Consider the following 21,079-nt stretch of genomic DNA (forward strand, 5'->3'; position numbering starts at 1 on the left):
TTAGATTTTTTTTTAAAGATTTTATTTATTTATTTGAGAGAGAGAGAGAGAGAGACAGACAGAGAGAGACAGAGGGAACACAAGCAGGGGGAGTGGCAGTGGGAGAAGCAGGCTTCCCGTGGAACAGGGAGCCCGATGGGGGCTCAATCCCAGGACCCTGGGTTCACGACCCGAGCCAAAGGCAGACGCCTAACAATTGAGCCACCCAGGTGCCCAAAAATTAGATATTTCTAATAAACCACACAAATCATATAAAATTCCATTTCCTCAACCCTAACATACCGTAATTCCACTAATAAAAAAAATTTTTAAATGCGTATTAATTTGACTCGAGTCAGAATATGCACACAAAAATGCAAAGGGCCAACTTGGCCAATGGCACAACTGGGGCAAAACTACAGTGAAATACTCAGTGAAAATGAACATACATGAGGAGGACCCTCAAGAACATTTTATGATATTTTTTAATGATATTTTAAATACACACACTTAAATGTAACTGCCCTTCACATACCCATACAGATCATTACAACTTTATATCATCTTTAAATTGTTCAAAATTAATCATTAAAAGAAAAGTATAATTTTTGAAAATATAAATACAGATATAACTATTGCTTTATACATTGTATTCCCAAACTATAATAATTTAAATTGTTATAATTAAAATATACTCACTAAATTCATACACTATGAAATGGGCCCATTCGGGGGCACCTGGTTGGCTCAGTAGGTTAAGTGTCTGCCTTCGGCTCAGGTCATGATCCCAGGGTCCTGGGATCAAGCCCCAAATAGGGCTCATTACTTGGCAGAGAGCCTGCTTCTCCCTCTCCCTCTGCCTGCTGCTCTGCCTACTTGTGCTCTCTATCTCTCTGTCAAATAAATAAATAAAATCTTTAAAAAAAAAAAAGAAAGAAAGAAATGGGCTCATTCGGTCAGTCTATTAAAAATGCACACTTGCTTACCTAAAACTAATTAAGTATATTATTTTTCACTCACTGACATATTCAGAATATAAAGTTTCTTTTTACAATGTCACTAATAGTTTCTTAATCTTCAGATTAAATATCTATACTTAAATACACCATTAAAATTCTTCCAACCTTTTAATTTGCAAACACTCCATCTGGCATTATTAGAAATAAATACATTTGTTTTTGTGCTTAAAAAATACAACACAGCAAGTAAACAATGACCAGAAGATAAATTCAAAACATATTGCAACAATTCTTGTTTCTCAGAGTTCTCAGGGAAAAGGTATCAGGTTTTCTTAGTCCTCTATTACTTCTTTGATTTAGGGGAATGGAGTTTTTAGATCTTTGGAGACTGCAAACCTCAAAGAAACTAAAGCACAATGAATTATTGTTTTTAGTACCATATGACCAACTTTTTATTAGATGGGGTATGATGATTCACAAAGAAAAAACAAAGCACTTTATAGTTTCTCTCTGCTATAATGACTAAGAGCTTTCATTTTGCATTTAAATCAAGAATACTAGAGGAAAAAAAAAATCAAAATCACCCAAATAAATTATCACAATTTGAAAGCATCACCAGGATATTTTGGAGTTCACAGAAAACTACTTTAAAAACATTGGTTATGGTCAGTTACACATCCATTTAACAAATATTTACTCATCATGAAACCATGTGCCCGTTGCCTACTTAGGAGATGGGAATACAAAAATAAAGCAGAAACTGCTCTGAAAGCACCCAAAGTCTAGCAGGGCTATTCCAAAATGTAAACATGGTCAATTTTCCATTGTGCTATATTTCATTGAAATGTGGATAGGGAAAAAAAAGACAGAGGTTAATACGAAGATATGAGTCTACTTTCAACAACCTTTGTGATTCTCACTCTAATTTAATATACAATAACAACAAACACTATTTTTTTAAAAAAATCTTTCAGATGTTCTAAAGATTCCAAGATAAGCGATAGATGCTACTTCCCTGAAAACACTTAGGAAAGATGCTGCAAGGGGAGACACTCCTCAGAATAAAATAATAAAGCAATTAATGGTTATGAGGTTTTCCTTCCAAAGAAGGCTAAAATTTTTGTGGATCATGCAAAAAAAAAAAAAAAATCCCCTCCCCCCAAGAAAGGAGAAAGGAAGGAGTATATACAATGTGGCATATTAATAATTGGTGACTCTAGAAGAAAACTATTGAAGAGTTTTCTGGACTATTCTCTCAATTTTCCTGTAGTTTAGATTCTTCCAAAGTAACGAGATATAGAGCAACTTTTTAAAATGAGGAGTATGTATCATTAAACTAAAGTGTCATACTTTTATCAAATTGAGAATATTTTAGATAGAAAATTATTTATGTATTTTTACTAATTTTATTAACATATTTTGAATCAATGTGCCATTTAAAGGTTTATTTACCCAAAAAAGATGCCCACTCTATGAATGGATATAGTGATTTCTGAAAATACTGAATGCTACATTAAAATCCATTGGTTAGGGGCAGCTGGGTGACTCAGTCATTGAGTGTCTGCCTTCGGCTCAGGTCATGATCCTGGGGTCCTGGGATCGAGTCCCGCATCGGGCTCCCTGCTCGGCGGGGAGCCTGCTTCTCCCTCTCCCACTCCCCCTGCTTGTGTTCCCTCTCTCGCTGTGTCTCTCTCTGTCAAATAAACAAAATCTTTTTTAAATAAATAAATAAATAAATAGAATCTTTAAAAAAATAAAAATAAATAAAATCCACTGGTTAACAGCAGCACAGAAAATCTCAATGCCAAGAAACTGAAGAGTAATCTTCACCATAAAATATGTTGCTAACAATAAGCCCTAGAGAAATGAGGGAGAAGAAATCTGAGATCCCAAGACGAATAATGAAAAATAAGTGCTAAAGCTTAATTGCTATGTAAGTGCCATACAAAAGGGGCCGCACAATGAGGAAAAGGTTAAAGTCTGTAAAACACACATCTCTTACAAAACCATTAAGTTGTGTTTAATATCATTATGTCATTCTTTCCTACCCAGAAGCTACAGCAGATCGTTTTTTCCCAAAGATGGCTGCAACGCTATCTCCCATTCCATGTGTTCACACTATAGATAGATCTCTTTTGCCTAATCATGCAGCCCATGAACCTCTTCTCAAAATAAGACTTAAAGTGCAAAAAAAGAAAATGCATAGGACTGCACAGAGAACAAATTATACTGAAATACAGGATTTAAAATATTTTCTAAGAACAAATTTGGGATATAATGTATGGGGTTCTTTATTCGTAACAAGCTCCAACAACAAATCTAATAATCACTGTTACTTAGAGATACATTATCACATTACAGTTGTTGAAGATACGTGATTTCCAAAGTGGAAGAAAGTTCCAAAGATACTACTACTATTGTAGTTCATTGCCTACATTGGAGGAAACACTAAATCCCAGTTAGAGGTGAAAAAAATAGGTCCTTTTTCCCTCTCATCCAGATGCATAAACCTCCTCTGAATTTTATGGGACTGGGAATTCAAAGGTTAAGAACTCGTGATCTAGGGTATAAACTTCACGGAGGAAAGAAATTTTTTCTGTTTTTTGTTTGTTGCTATATTCCAGGAACACTACTAAAATGGAGCCTGCCACACAGGTTCTCAACAAATATTGTCAACCTATGCAATGAGTTAATTCTTGCAGTCAGTCTCACCAGTGTCACTCAGAGTAAGCCTGGGGTTTAAAGAGCAATATATGTCATCTCTCATCACCCCACAACACAACCAATTACTTTCTCTGATGCTCAACTGAAGAAACAATGGTGTTCTACGACAATTTTCTTTTAGAGATAAAACCATCTGTGCAAGTCTGCAACCTGGTGTCTTCCCAAAAGATTTTAAAGGGTAATGTATTGCTTTGAGGAAATTTTTACCTTACTTGTTCACTTGAGAACCTAATTTCTGAATTTGGTGTGTACTGGACAACTTTCACACCAACTGCTCTGGACTTCTGTCTTTGAGAGATTTGGGGGAGTGGGGAGGAAGGAAAAGCAAAGAAGGGGAGAAAGCAGAACCATCTAGAAGACCACATTACTTCTGGGTAGAGAAAGGGCACCAAAAGGCAATATAACACGATAATTAGTCATTTTTGTCCCCTCTGACCCTCCAAAAAAAAAAAAAAATGACAAAAATCTCTTCTGCCAAACCTGAAAATCAATAAAAACGCAAACCTAAATTGAATCCCCTAAAACCTGTTTGTACTAGGCAGTTTTTTTTAAAAATTATTTTTTAATCACTATGATGTTAACAATGCATTGGTTTTTTTTTTAAATTGTTTTAAAAATTACTTTTGATTCCTGAAACTAGTATACTAAAAAAATGTGGTCTACATTTACAACAGGGTGCACTGTATATAAAGGATGTTTAGTAGTTTCAAATTCAAAAGGAAATACATTCCACAGTAAAAAGTTATCAAAGTATTTCACTATTTTTATAGACAAGCAATGGAAAGCAAGTGCGTACTAATACATAAACAAATGAAATCATGACTGCCTTTAAATGCGTTTGCTTCAAATCTCTGACCACATTCAGAATATACAACATCAAATGTTAGTAGCTTTTGCCTAGAAAATAGAATCATGACCGTAATTTTAAAAAAATACACTGTAAAAACAAAAAGATAATCCTTTGTTAAGGTTTAAGAAAGTAAAAAACCTTTCTATAACAGAATCATCATCATCAAAATATAAACAAGGAAGTTTTCTGCATAATTTCCATTTTTTCCCATCTAAAAGAGTAAAAATGAGATGGTTATTTTAATTATTCCATTACACCTCTGGTATCTGTTTACTTGTCAGTTTAATAAAACTCTAGTAACTGCAATTTTCATCAAAAGTATATTTTGGACAGCACCTCACCTGGTCTCTTCATCATCCCAGGCGATTCGCATGCCTTTCCCACCACCACCTGCTGAGGCCTTGATCATGACAGGGTAGCCTAACAGCAGGGAAGAATTAGACAGAAGTTCAGACTTTGATCATCTGGATGCATGAACATGACAACTGACCACATGTTCAATAACGCAGAAGACAATAACTAATTTATCTAAAAGTTCCTTTGAGTCAGGAAAATAACACCAGTGTAATGATCTCATATATATTTTAAAAATGAGAGTGTGATCATTTTAAAAGAAAAGGACTATTTGTATCTATAAATGTAACATTTTCCCCAGTAATGAAATAAAGCGCTAAGGAAACATAAATAAGTTATTTGACAATGGATTCCAAAAATGGAAGTAGATATAGTATTACATAGCAAATATAAGAAGCAACTTTTATATAATATTAAGGAAACACACACACACAATATTCCCCAAAAGTTCTGTTTGCATGCATAACAAATTAAATTCCCTTTTCCAAAAGTAATGATTCACAGGTATTTGAGGCATTTTCATTCGAAAAGTCACAGAGATCCCCTACAGCTTTTATCGGCAAGAACTGACACAATGATCTGGGGGGAAATCAAGTCACATGGTTATTGTATTATGGGTGGAAACAGAAGCTCCAGGACTCGCTGTTATCGGTGAAGAGCTACCATACTATTTCCACTCATCCAACAGGGAATGTGTACGCTAGCAAGTAAGGCCCAAACAAATGACATCTCCAGCTAAAGTTTTATAAGAGAAAATTAAATCATAAAATTGTTACTAAGTATTTAGATTATTATAAAGTAAAAATTTTGACAGCTTGAGTCACCTCTATACCAATTTATCAAGAAAAACTTTAAAAATCTCCTTGCTTAGAGGTTTTCTGAAAACAAGGTGGATACACTCATGTCTGAGACACTTGTTTATGATCTTTTCTGAAGAAAAAAAAAGATCAGTGAGCGCTTAAAAGGCTCTTCCCAGCCTGTGATGCTCTAACAACACTACACTCTAACTATAGGATCTTAGAGAAAAAGGAAGAGAGGGCCAAATGTCGTAGACCTTTAACCCCTAAACCACAAAATATTACTCTTAACTTCAACTGAGTTAAAATGGCTCTTGCTTTCTGTTTCATACTTAATTCAGTTTTTAAAATTCTGATGTTGGTTATGTCTATGTGGGACAGCATTTTAAAAGCAATGCTAAGTGCAGTGAGAAGAACGATTAACATACTTTTTTCACATTGGGAGCCTTAGAATCTAGGAAGAAAAAGGGAAAAATACCCCAGTAAATCTATCATTGGAAATTCAGAAGAGAAAAGTATCATAGGAAGGTAACAGAAAAGGGATTAAGGAAAGCATATTACAGCAAGAGCCATTTAAATGAGGCTATGAAGGATGAGCAGGATTTGAACATTTTAGTCAGGAATAGCAGGAATTGGTTTTAAAAAATGACAAATAATCCAGCTGGAGAGTATCCATGGGACGGCAGAAGAAAAAGAGAATTAAAATATAAATTAGGGAGAAAGTATGCTTCTCACTTTTGCATGCCAAAGATCCTGCATGAGAGTGAAAAGCAGAGTATTTATTTGTCTCCTTCAATGCTGTAGCCTCACAATGAATGTCACATAAAGGAATCAGACTGAACTCATTAAAGAAGAATTAGCCTGTTTTGGAGCAGTGAAGAAATAATATCTAAAAATTAGAAACTGGCATGCCTGAGAAAACATTTTTACAAAAAATTTAAACACATGAGTCCATACGCCAAAAAAAAAAATGTTGTATCAATTCACCATCCAAAATTATTTATCCATATAAACAGGAAACCACAAGAGGTAAGATATCTACATCCCTTATCTCTGTTTTCAGTTCCCTCTGAGAATTAGGAAATTTGCATTTATTCTGATTCCGGTATTAATCTCATCTTAGTTATTTACTATGGACCCTGGACTATGCAATGATTTGTGAGATTCAAAGTAAGACTGGGAAATTGTCCTTGGTCCACAAGAAACTAGATGGAGAAACAAAACACAAAAAGTAATTTGTCAATGAGAAATTATATGTTCAGAAAAGGTGAGATGTTATTAGGCAACAGGGCAGTGTGTAATAAGGCAATTACAAAATGGTCCCCCCAAAAGAAGGCAATGTAGCATTAGATTTGTCAATACATATAACCCAGAAAAACAAGATTCCCTGACGAAACAAGCCAAATGTAACACAACTGTAATATATTTCACTGTATAAACATACTGAAGCATTATATATTCTACTATGAATAGACATTCAGACTTATACATACAATGCTCCCATGAATATTTCTGAATGTGTTGCCTGGAACCCTGTGTAAGAGTTCCTAGAGTATATGTCTAGGACTACAACTGTTGGATAGTATGCAAGTTATAAAGTATTAAAAACTCCTATTTCTGGGGCGCCTGTGTGGCCCAGTTGGTTGGGCCACTGCCTTCAGCTCGGGTCATATCTTGGGGTCCTGGGATCAAGCCCCGCCATCGGGCTCCCTGCTCAGTGGGAGGCCTGGTTCTCCCTCTCTCACTCCCCCTGCTTGTGTTCCCTCTCTCGCGGTCTCTCTCTGTCAAATAAATAAAATCTTTAAAAAAAAAAAAATCCTATTTCTTCACTATTCTTTATCTCCACGACCACAACACTTACACAAACTACCATCACATATGTCTTCATAGGATGCCTGCAGTAGCCTCCAAACACAACTCCCTATCACTACTGTTGGTCCCCTCAAACTATACTATAGTCATTGGAATTCTTCAAAAATATATATATAAGATTACCTCTCTCTCCTGCCTAAAACATTAAGAGTTTACATTGTACCAAGAAACCACAGATGTTTAATGAAATAGAAATTATGAATTCAAGGATAGGAAGCATGGAAGGTACACAGAGATGGCCTAACATATACTTGTTGAATCACAATACCAGGTAAGGCTATGCTTAACTTGAGCCAAGAAAGCTCATTAAAAAAAGAAAGAAAAACAAAAAGCCTAAAATGTATTAATACCAACATCAATTAACTGACCTATCAAACAAAATAAACCTTAACACATTTTACTCAAAGATGACAAAATCCAAACACACAACATTCACAATGTTTACAATCCAATCAAAAATTAAGAGACATGTGGGGGTGCCTTGGTGGCAAAGTTAAGCAGGGACTCTTGGTTTCAGCTCAGGTCATGATCTGAGGGTCATGAGATGGAGCCCCACCTTGGGCTCCAGGGGGAGTCTGCTTAAGACTCTTTCCCTCTCCCCCTATCTTTTTCCCCCCACCCCACCCCCTGCAGCATTCACTCTCATGAATGCTCACTCACTCTCTCAAATAAATAAATATATCTTGAAAAAAAAAAAATTAAGAGACTTGTGAAGAGGGATGCCTGGCTGCCTCAGCCCGTAGAGCATGTGATTCTCAATCTCAGGGTCATGAGTTTGAGCCCCACACTGAGCATAACAATTACTTCTAAAAAAAGAGAGAGAGAGACACGTGAAGAGAGGTAAAATGCAACCCACCTCAGGAAGAAAACAGGCAACAGAAACAAACCCAGAAATGAAGAACCTTAAAGAACCTATTATAAATTACAGCTATTACAAACACTGTAAGTATGGGAAAGGATTTCAAGAAGAAATTATCAACTATACACTTCAAGAAAAAATATTTTTTCTGGGGTACCTGGGTGGCTCAGTTGGTTAAGTGGCGGACTCTTGATTTCAGCTCAGGTCATGATCTCAGGGTCCTGGGATCAAGCCCCACGGCATAATCCACGTTCAGCAGAGAGTCTGCTTCAGGATTCTCTCCCCCTCTCCCTTTGCCCATCCCCCTGCTGTTGCGTGCTTTCTCTCTCTCTCTTAAATAAATAAATCTTTAAAATTTTTCTAATAAAGAGAAAATGATCATGGTGACAGAAATAGAAAATATAAAAAAATTAAAATTTGAATTCCTAGGTATAAAAATAACTGAAAGGAAAAAAATCCAACAATGTATAAAATGAATTATACCATGACCAAGTGGGATTTATTCCCAGTATGCAAGGTTAGTTCAACACTCAAAAAAACAGTTAATGTTATCCATCACATTAATAGGCTAAAGAAGAAAAAATATGACATGACCATATCAGCAGATGGAGAAAAAGCATTTGACAAAATCCAACACCCATTGAGTTCAGCAAAGTATGAATAGAAGGAAAGTTCTTAAACTTCATGAAGAACATCTACAAAAAGCCTACACCTAACCTTATACTTAACGGTGAGAACCTAGATGCTTTCCCCCTAAGATCAGGAACAAGGTAAGGATGTCCCCTCTTACCGTTCCAAATCAACGTCCTACACAAGTTCTATTTTATGCAATAAGACAAGAAAAAGGTAAACACATAGGGAAGAAAATAAAACTCTTCATTAGCAGGTAATATGATTTCTATAATGAAAACCTCAAAGAATCAACAACCACCACCACCAAAAAAATCCAGAACTAGTAAGTGGATTATAACAAGGTTGCAGGATACAAGGTCAACATACATTAAGGGGATTGCATTCCTATATACCAGCAATGAAAACTTTGACTCTAAAATTAAAAACCAACACCATTTACATTAACAGTCCCCCCCCCAAAAAAAAACACAGGCATAAATCTAACAAAATATATATGCTACCTATATGAAGAAAACTACGAAATTCAAATGAAATTAAGGAAGATCTAAATAAATGGAGAAATATCCATGTGTAGGATACCAATTCTCCTCAGCCTGATCTATAGATGCAATGCAATCCCAATCAAAATCCCAGCAAGTTATTTTGTGGATATCAACAAACTGATTTTGACATTTATATAGAAAAAGCAAAAGACCCAGAATAGCTAATGTTAGAGGAGAGTAACAATTTCAAAGGATTGGTATTGCCCAACTTCAAGACTTATTATAAAGCTACAGTCAGCATGGTACTGGCAAAAGAACAGACAAATTAATCAATGGAATAAAGTAGAGGGACTAAAAATAGACACACATAAATATAGTCAACTGATCTCTGACAAAGGAGCAAAAGCAATTCAACAGAGAAAGGATGGTCTCTTCAACAAATGGTGCTAGAACTGGACATTCATACACAAAAAAGTGAATCTACACACAATCCTTAAAAGTTAACTCAGTGGATCTTAGACCTGAATATAAGAACAGCAAGAGTTCTAGAAGATGAACAGAAGAAAATTTAGATGACCATGGGTTTGACAATTAAGTTTTTAGATACAATACCAAAAGCATGATCCATAAAAGAAAAACACTGATAATTGAGCTTTATTAAAATTAAACATTTCTCTGTCAAACCAAAACCAAAAAACACTCAAGAGAATATAGGCACAAGTCACAGACTAGGAGAAAACTTCTGCAAAATACATATCTGATAAAGAACTCTATCTAAAATAGAGCTCTTAAAACTCAACAATAAGAAAACCCAATTAAAAAATCAGTAAAAGATTTGAAGAGACACCTCTATAAAGATGATACAAGATGGCAAATAAGCATATGAAAAGGTGCTCAACATCTTTGTGTTCAGGGAAATGAAAATTAAAACAAAATACTACTATACACTTATTAGAATGGCTAATATTCCAAAACATTCACAATACCAAAAGCTATCAAGGATGCAGAGCAATAGGAGAGCGCCAGGAATGCTTATTCACCACCAGTGGGAATGCAAAATAATCTTACCATAGGCCCCAATAGCCATACTCCTATAGTTACTAATGTATCAATGTTGGTTTATTAATTGTAACAAATGTGCCACACTAACAGGAAGTGTTAACACTGGGAAAGCTACAGAGGGCTGTGGTTGGGGACGTATATGGAACTCCATTTATTTAAACTATTCAATTATTCGGTAAATCTAAAACTGTGCTAAAAAGAATAATTAAATCTATTAATCATTTAAGGAGGGGGCGAAAATTTGAAAAGACAGTTCACAAAAGAAGATGTATGAATGTGATAGCATTAAGCATGTGAAAGTATGCTTAACAGTGTTTGGTATTAAGGAAATACAATTTTAAATCACAATGAAATAAAACTACACAACTATTAGAATAACTGAAACCAAAAAGACAATGTTAAGTGTTTTGCTGGAATAACTGGAACTCCCAAACGCTGCTAGTAAAATGTAAAATGGGGGAAGGGACATTTAAAAAACAGGATAGAAATGTTCTATATCTTAATTGTGGTTACATTTACTAAAATTCACTGAACTATACATTTAAAATAGCTAGATTTTATTCTTCATAAAGTGTGTATCAATGAAAATTATCTTATGAAGCAGACAAAAAGAACAGATTGCCTACAAAGTAACAAAAATTAGAGCTCTCTCTTCCATAGCTACATAACACAGTACAAACATTCCAGCACTTTGCTGATAGAGGACTACTATCAATCTAGATTTGCATATTCAGCAGAACTATTTTTCAAGAAAGAATGAAAAATAGTTCATGTGAACAAAAACTGAGTTAACTAGCCATATTAACTTCTAAAGAGTAAATTCCAGGAAAAACAGAAAGAATCAGAGATGAAAGGAACAATGAGCAAAGAAAATAAGCATTTGGGGGTGGGAGGATGGGTTAGCCTGGTGATCGGTATTGAGGAGGGCACATTCTGCATGGAGCACTGGGTGTTATGCACAAACAATGAATCATAGAACACTACATCTAAAACTAATGATGTAATGTATGGGGATTAACATAAGAATAAAAAAAAAGAAAATAAGCATTTGGGTAAAGCTAAATAAACAATGGATGATGATACCCTATAATGTCTCATTAGTGAAGTAAATAAATAAGGAAATAAAATATAAAAAAGCATATAAATGGTAAACAGCATTAAAATATTTCTTTGGAAGGAGAATAAACTTTAGACTGAAATTTAAGATAAGTGAATGTTTTATAAAGTTTGATACAGGAGAATGAAGGACACCTGAAGGAACATCTCCACAAAGTTGAAATTTCTAGAGTAAACACTAAAACAATAGAAACAAGAGTGTAAAATTTCCATCATAGTGGAAACGGGTAGAGGCGAAAACAGAATAAAAACAGAAAATTTTTAAGTCATCATCATCATCAAAAAGAAGTTAAGAAAGGAGAGAAAATACAATCCAGAAGAAGAACAAAAATAAAAAGCACACAATATAAATAAATTGAAATACAGTAGTAAATATAATAAATGTACATGGACTACACTCTGGTTAAAAGACACTGCCACTCTGAATAGAAACAAGACAAAATGCCAGTCCACCCTAAAACAATGGTTCACTGGTTGATTGAAAGTTATAGGAACATACAAGGAAAAGACCAAAATAAGCTGGTTTAGACATATCATCACATAAAACTAGGTGTAAAAGCCAAAATTCACGGGCGCCTGGGTGGCTCAGTTGGTTAAGCGACTGCCTTCGGCTCAGGTCATGATCCTGGAGTCCCTGGATCGAGTCCCGCATCAGGCTTCCTGCTCGGCGGGGAGTCTGCTTCTCCCTCTGACCCTCCCCTCTCTCCTGTGCTCTCTCTCATTCTCTCTCTCAAATAAATAAATAAAATCTTTAAAAAAAAAAAAAAGCCAAAATTCACTCCACTTTGATTAAAAGTAAAATTAGCCAAGAAGACACATGTTACACTGTTACATTACCTATTAACTTATCTTAAGAATATACAGAGGCAAGACCTAACAAGCAAGGAAGAATTAGGAAATCCACTCTTTCAAAAATTGATCAAATAGGGGCGCCTGGGTGGCTCAGTTGGTTAAGCGACTGCCTTCGGCTCAGGTCATGATCCTGGAGTCCCGGGATCGAGTCCCGGGATCGAGTCCCGCATCGGGCCCCCTGCTCAGCAGGGAGCCTGCTTCTGCCTCTGACCCTCCCCCCTCTCATGTGCTCTCTCTCTCTCATTCTCTCTGTCTCAAATAAATAAATAATAATAAAAAAAAAATCTTTAAAAAAAAATTTGATCAAATAGTCAAAAGTCACTAGAAGATTTAAACATCCTAACAGGTAGTTTTGACCTATTGGTTATCTATAACACACAGCATACAATAATTTGAGAATATACATTCTTTTCAGGTACACATGTAAGATGTAAAGTGACTTACTCCTTGGCCATAAAATACTTCTCATCAAATCAGAAAGATTCTAAATAAAAAAGATCATATTCACTGATCGGAAAGCAATTTAGAAATTAATAAAATAAAAAGTAGAAAATTTTCAATTATTTTAAAATACATTCCTAAGAAACAAGTCAAAAGTCCTAAGAGAAACCTGGGGCACCTGGCTGGCTTAGATGGTAGAGCATGAGACTTTTGATCCCGGGGTTGTTGTGGGTTCAAGCCCCATATCGGTATAGAGATTATTTAAAAATAAAATCAGAAAAGGAAGGAAGGGAAGGAGGAAGGGAGGAAAAGGGGGAGAGAGGGAGGAAGGAAGGAGAGAGAGAGAGAGAGAGAGAGAGAGAGGGAGGGAGGGTGGAAGGGAGGGAGGAGAGAGAGAGAAAGAACAAATGAACTCAGAAATGAACAATCATGAAAAATACATATCATAATTGTGAAACAGGGATTTCTATTCAAATCACCACTTTAGGCCATTCCCCCAGCTGCTGGAAGTCTTGTTGGCAACCAACAGCGGACTGGTCCTCAGCTTTCTGCCTAAGGTCTTGCCCCTTCTTAGGGGCAGTCCACAAGCAGTGGTAAGCTGATATGGGTGTACAAAGGCTCAATCCCATGGCCCCAAGTTAAAACAACTATGAAAGACCAGAGCCCTCTGTAGGATCAGCTAAGGCCTTTGTTGAGTCTGCATCTCAACTCAATTCAACTTCTCCTTCAATCCAGTTTCTTTCACTCCCTCACACAGGCTGGTCCCAAGAGTATTTCCCCCAATAAACTTCCAGAATCTGTTTCCAAAGGAATCCCACCTGTGACAGAGGAATACATTTGAAAGGCTATCACAGTGATTAGCTTAAACAGAGAGAACAGCAGAGAAATGGAAAGAAGTTGATGAATTCAAGATTTGGGAGATAGCTATCATGCACAAACAGTGAAACCATATAATGAGACATAACAGTGAACGCTGAACCATGGGAAAAGCCTCACTGCTGATACCACAATTGAGCCCTTTCGACTTCCTGCCTCTGTGATCCATGACACTGCAGATGGTAGAACTTCCATCAGCCTTATTCTCTGCATGAGGCTGGCAACAGAACAGAACTCCTTCCCTACCCCACAATGTGACCGACGGGAAGTGAACACACAGAATGAAGAAAAAGTCTTTGTCGCTTAAGATAACAAGGAAAGAGCAATACAAATGTGGAATACTAGAGCTCTCATGAACTAACAACAACTGCACAGACTCAAATAAAAATTAGCATATTACCACAGTTTTCCAGGGAAATACAATTTAGAATATACTGGGAAATGTGGCTACCATACAACACTTGGCTACTAGGAATGGAAAAATTCCTATTGTGTACACAAACAAAGAGGTAGTTTAAATTCAAGCTATTTGGGGAAATAAATACCATTACGCATGTTGTATATATTTGGTCATAATTTTCTACTGATTTTATTGTTGTCTTTTTTTTAAAAAAAGATTTTTTTATTTATTTATGAGAGAGAGAGAGCATGAAAGGGGGGACGATCAGAGGGAGAAGCAGACTCCCCACTGAGCAGGGAGTCCCATGCGGGACTCCATCCTGGGGACTGAGCCGAAGGCAGTTGCTTAACCAACCCAGGTGCCCCTAGTCTTTTAATTACAAACTAGTTATAGTTAGTTTTAACATTATCAACTTAGTTTTGCTGTAACCCTTTGGGTTCGCACATTTCAGACTAAGGTGATAAACATACACGTTAATACTATCTGGGATTTATAATCATCCAGTAACTAGAATGTAAACATGTTACATATTGCAGTCCAACAGTGACTTATTCATATCTCTGCTACCACTCAGATATATAATATATATAATCTCCAAAAAAGATACCTGTGATGATCCTTATTAACACTGTATTTTCTTCCACTGGAAAATAAAAAGTGTGAGAGGGCACAGGATATTTTTGCCTTTCCTAAGTTGGCCATCCAAACACATAAATAACCACATAAATATATCTAGTTTAAGTAAGAATGAACCAACAGTGTACACATAAAAGTAAAATCAAGACGTGTTATAAGCTAAAGTACACCAAAACATAACATTACTTGTTTTGATTTGGCAAGGAGAAGCAATTACTCTTTTCAGAAAAACTGATCTTGTCTACCTATTTCCCTCTACTTAGGCAAATACAAAATTAGATCCCTAACTCTGCTCCAGGGAACAGAAATCAAGCACATTTCAATGTATTGATAGATTAGAGCAAAAGGGGTTCACAGACAGGAAGTTTCCCAACAAAAACCTAAGGCTCCGTGTTTTCACATTATTGTCAGAACATTATGCAGAGCCTTTTGCAATAGAATAGAAAAAAGAAAAGGAATGCAAGAAAGAACAATAATAAAAGGAAAGGTAATTAAGGACTGAGAAAAACAAAAAGTGGGAGCAAATATGGTAAAAAGAGAGAGAGAGAACTTGTAAAATCATGCTGAAAGCCAAAACATGTATGCTGGAGTAATAAAAAATATATAGAGATAAGTACCCTAAGTGACAGTAGGGAAAAAAGAAGAGAGGGGATACAGAACTCACGCTCTCATCTCCCAGGGATTATCATCTTGACCTCAAATGATCACATTACTTCAACGACGACGGGAAAACAGCGAAGTAAAAAGCCTCACTTTTTAATGGATTTCATAAAGAATACTTTAACACTATTCTCTTCAACATAACCTTTCCTCAGGCATTTCTTATTAAATCTCCTTAGCACATGAAACATATCTTCTACTGAGGACCAAACTGGAAAATAAATTAACATGATGTGCTATTGTGAAGAAAAGTCTAAATTATAATATTTTTTCAAAGGTTTCTTCAATGTATCTTCAACCACACAGTCGTATACGACGTGTGAAAAATATCCTAAGCAGCATGAAATAGAGGAAATAAAAGACTTGGTGGCTTAGCCAAGTATTTTTATCCCTCTTAAGTATGAACAATTTGTTCTTAGTTATAAAAAAATATGAGCACCTTTTTTAATGTAATGCCATGTCAAAAGGAAGATGGGAAGAACAGGCAAAGGAAAACAGCCAAGGCAGAGAAGAAAGGATAACCATAGCCCCTACACACTCATCAGAGACAGAGGCCAAGGCAGTCTGAAGGCTAGTATCAAAAAGAAACAAATGGAAGGGGGCACCTGGCTGGCTCAGTTGGTAGAACGTAAGACTCTTGATCTCAGGATTGGAAGTTTGAGCCCCACATTGGGTTGTAGGGAGGGAAGGAGGGAGGGAGAAAGAAAAGACATAGGAGAGCCTATCTTGCAAAGAAGGTAAGATGTCACCATCAGAGATAAGGGAGAAGGCAATAAGGTTGTCACATAATCTCACACATCTGAATCTTAGATTCATAAAAGCTTCCATCAGCCCAGCCTAATGAATGCAAGAACCACCTACAAGAATTGCTGAGTAGTAGTCATTCACAAGCACATACTGAATTTATTTGAATAATCTTACGTTTTATTATCTATTTGCTGGGAGTTTATCATAGTTTACTTAATATTCCTGTTCTTCCCAGGTATCTCCATTACAAAACTGAAGATTAAGGGAAAAGGAATGAGAAAATTACTGTCAAATTATGGTCTATAAATATTGTGAAAAAAAATTTTAAATGTGTGATTATATACACATTTGTTTGGATTCATTCACTGAATAACCACTTGCTGAATATACACTATGTGATAAGCGTTGTCTTAAGTACTAGAAATACAAAGGAAATTAACCCACATGGTCAACTATCTACAAAACAGTAACCAAATGAACATAAAACAATCATTTGCAAAGATAAATAGAATCTGTTTAATGCAGGATCTCTCATGTTATTTTAAGAGAAAAGCAATCCATCAAGATAATTCTATGAAGGGGGCAGGGAGATATCTCCATTTTGAACTAAGTCCTGGGAATATTGCAAGACAAGGAACACACTTTATGAGATACCTGTTTCGGTTTGATATTTTTTCCTTTCCCTTAAAAATTCTTTATAACTCAATCATTCAGTCACTCCTCCTTTTAATAAATAGATGCTTGAGAAAAATGTGTATTTTTCTATTATTGGGCAGCGTGTTCAATATATAAGGTCTAACTGGTTTATAGTGTTGTTCAAGATCTCTATTTCCTTACTGATTGTTTCTGTAGATGTTCTATCCATTACAAAAAGTGTGGTATTGCAGTCTCCAACTATTATTTTAGAACTATCTATTTATCCTTTCAATTCTGTCAATGTTTACTTCAAATATTTTGGGATCTTTGCTGTTTGGTGCACGTGTGTTTATAACAATCAGTACATAATGTCTTTGTCTCTTGTAACAGTTTTAGACTCACAGTCTATTTTGTCTGATATTAGTATATCCACCCCAGTTCTTTTTTGGTTACTATTTGCATGGGGTATCTTTTTCCATCCTTTCACTTTCAATTTCTATCTCTGGATCTAAGTGAGTTTCTTGTCAAAAGCATATAGTTGGATTGTGTTTTTTATCCATTCTGTCAATATCTGGCATAGTGAGATATCATTTCACACACACTGGGATGGCCATATTAAAAAAAAACCTGAACAAACGCTGGCAAAGATGTGAAGAAACTGGAATATGGCTGGTAGGAATGTAAAATGTTACAGCCACTGTGGAAAACAATTTGGCAGTTCCTCCAAAGGTTAAACATGGAATTACCATACAACCCAGCAATTCCACAACTACGTATAAACCCCAGAGAATTAAAGACAGGTACCCAAATACATGTAGATGTATGTTCAAAGCAGTACTATGTACAATAGTCAAAGGAGGAACTGACCCAATTGTTCATCCACAGGTGAGTGGATAAAAACAAAGTGGTATACACATGCAATAGAATACGACTTGGTCATAAAAAGGAAGGAAGCCCTGATACACGGTAAAACATGGATGAAGTTTGAAAACAACTCTAAGTGAAAGAAGCCAGACACAAAAAGTGCCATTTTTATGAAACATTCAGAATAGGTAAATTCATAGAGGCAGAAAGTAAATTAGTGGTTGCCAAGGCTGGAGGGCAGAAGGGGGTGAATACTAATGAGTATAGAAATTCCTCTGGGGGTAATAAAAATGTACTGGAATTAGACAGTGGTGATGGTGCATAACATTGTGAATATACTAAAAACCACTGAACTGCACACTTTGAAAGACTGACTTTTATAGTATTGAAATTTTATCTCAATTTTTTAAAAATCCAATCTTTACTATAAAAATTTAGAACTAGCTGACTCTGCACCTGGGGAAAATGGTGAGGACTGACTTGGAAGGAGCATGAGGGAACTCTCTGGGGTGACAGTCATGTCCAACACATGTATGTATGCATATAATTCTATGTTAAAGTATTTAGTGTGATACATATCTGCAGCTGCACTCTGAAATGCACCAAAATCAAGATGGATTAACAAATGGATAAATGATAAAGCAAATCTCCAAAAAATTAATAGTGGAATCGTGATGATGGGAATATAGGTACACACTGTAAAATTCTTTCAAAATGTTGTATGATTGAAATTTTTCAAAATAACAGAGGAAAAAGTTAACAAACAAGAAAAACATCTACACAGAGATTAAGAATATGGTTATAAGAGGAATGACTGAGTGGCAGTATGAGAGTGTCTTCTTTTGAAGAAATGACATGTAAGCCAATATATGAAAGGCTACAAGGAGCCATCTGTGTGAAAATATCAGCTAGAGTATTCAAGAGCCCCCTCAACCCCCCCTCAAAAACAAAACAAAACAAAACAAAAAAAACCTTACTCTAAGACTCTGAAGTTTGGTATATTCAAGAAAGCCAGTGTACCTAAAGCACAGCAGGCAATGAAGGGAGTAGTCTAAAATGAGACTGGAGGGCAAGGCAGGTGCCAAATCATTTGGGGTTGTAGTCAGGGGAAGGAATTTTGATTTTATCTAAATGCAAGGAAAAGCCATTAGAGGGCTTAAAGCAGATATGGGATGGGATGAGATGGGGTGTGTCCTTATTGCTTGGAGTTTTAAACTATCACACTGACAGTTACATGAAGAATGACTCTGAAGTGTTTAAGAAAAGTAGAGAAACTGCTGTCACAGTCCCTGCAAGGACAATGGTAGTTTGGGAGAGAGTACGGGTAGTAAAGATAGTGAGTAATGAATATGGGAGGTTATTTTGAATGAAGGACTGACAGTATCTATTGATATATTGACAATGGGATGACAGGGCAACAACACCAGGATAGATCTTGGGTTTTAGCTTTAGCCACTGAGTAAAAGGAGTGACATTTGCTGAGATGTAGAAACTGCAGGTGAAGTAGGCTTAGAGTATGGTCAATCTGAGGATCAAAAAAATTTTTATTTAAATCAGGCAAGACTTGTGATTCTGAGAAAGATGGGCAAAAGAAAAGAATCTGAATAATCCGGGGGTGGTTAAAGGACAGGTTTTAGTTTACAATTTCTTTTTTTAGGAATCAATTCGGTTTGATTGTACTGAAGACCTTTGATCAAGTAAAAAGATCAAACTTTAATGCAAATCAAGCTGATTACTGTTGTCTATCACTGAGGTTAAAGATAAACTGGGGATCAATAGCCCTGTATCTCTAAACTTAGAGAGGTCAAAAGAAAAAATCAGGAGTGAGAATGAGAGAGACAAGGAAGACCAAAAAACAAGCACACAAAAGTAACATATTAAGCTTTAATGGTCTCTCACCCTATCAATGATAAGAGGCTGTTTCTTCAAATCCACATATAACATGCTTAAGTGCATTACAGTATCTTACACAAAGTGGTGACTCAAATTTTAGCTCTCATCCTCTAATCCCATTAGTTTTGCAAAAGTATAATGAAAAATCCATAGTCTTTGGCACTAAATGAACCTAAATTTAAAGCAGGCCCACCACTCAGTAGGTCTGTGACCTTGAGCAAATTACTTATCATTTCTAATCCTTAGTTTCTTAAATGTAAATGAAATAATTAACCCAAGAATTAGCATTAGAAATAACAGTCACAAAGTGCCTGCTACATGGAAAAAATGCTCCTTAAACAAGAGCTACTATTATGTAAAAGACACCTAATTCATCAATGCTCAAGGCAGTTAGCTTCCTCTTTCGGCCTCATAGATTCCTGTTTCCAGAAGAGAAGACACAAGAGAGGAGGGAACCACAGAAAAGATAATCAATTTATTTTCTCCATGTAACACAGAAAGAAGTAAAGCAGAGAAATCCGTAAACAGGTATATATGACATGGGCAATCTGCTACATATAAATGGACAGGTTCAAGGGTTTGATTATAATTCAGTTGTTTAGAACTAGGAGCATATTTTCCTGTGGAATCAATGTTTAAATTAACTCTTAGATGAATTCACAAAGGCCCATCAGAATCATAATGAGTTAAAATGTGAAAGCCCTCAATAAAATTAGAAAACAAAACTGATGAATCACCAAATGAAACAATATCAAGAGACTAATAATATGTAATTTCATTTATTTTAGAAGCTAGCACTTGAGGGAAAAAGTTTTATGGGAGGTTTCCGTGGTGATTCAGAAGGGGTTTCAGGGAAATTCCAAATGCTTTATAAAGCTGATGACCCTGGTTCTTTATTATGTTTTATTTCACCTCAAGTTTTATGGCTTCCCTTTCAGCATAAGCAAAACACTAACCCTCTGACACTTAACAGCCATGATTACGATCATTTCTTTTACAAATGAGAAGGCAAATTGGAGAAGAATTAGAAGATAGGAAAGAGGAAGGAGTCATAAAGGTTATCCCTCAATATAAAGAAAAGAGCCTGAGATCGAATTAGGTAACCTCAGGAGTAAGCTCAAAGGGGAGTAAGCACAGCATTAAAATATTAAGGGAGGAAAGCCAAGTGATGAGAACCGTTCAGAGTCCCATTATGATTAACTGATTATTTTAAAGGTCACAGATTTAAAAAAAAAAAAAAGGTAAAAGACAAGACATGAAAGCAAGCAATCTGCAGCCTGCCATTTATACAAAGGAAATGCTCAAGAGTTGAAGAGTCATAATTCGAAATATGGCATGCCAATGTAATTCATGATATTCTTCTAATCCCTTTCATTTCTCTAAATTC

General features: G+C 35.8%; 1 protein-coding gene across 3 annotated transcripts in view; it reads right to left on the reverse strand.

The window, feature by feature from the left end:
- Positions 1 to 21,079, reverse strand: part of PCCA (propionyl-CoA carboxylase subunit alpha) — a 402,470-nt gene that overhangs the window by 253,070 nt on the left and 128,321 nt on the right. For all 3 annotated transcript variants that reach the window (XM_035003107.1, XM_035003106.1, XM_035003108.1), the window contains one exon: positions 4,854 to 4,932. In XM_035003107.1, the coding sequence (XP_034858998.1) occupies positions 4,854 to 4,932 (79 nt within the window). The remainder of the gene's footprint in view (positions 1 to 4,853; positions 4,933 to 21,079) is intronic.

Source organism: Mirounga leonina, unplaced genomic scaffold, assembly GCF_011800145.1.
Source record: "Mirounga leonina isolate KUSES-001 unplaced genomic scaffold, KU_Mleo_1.0 Mir_127, whole genome shotgun sequence".
NCBI classification, from domain to species: domain Eukaryota; kingdom Metazoa; phylum Chordata; class Mammalia; order Carnivora; family Phocidae; genus Mirounga; species Mirounga leonina.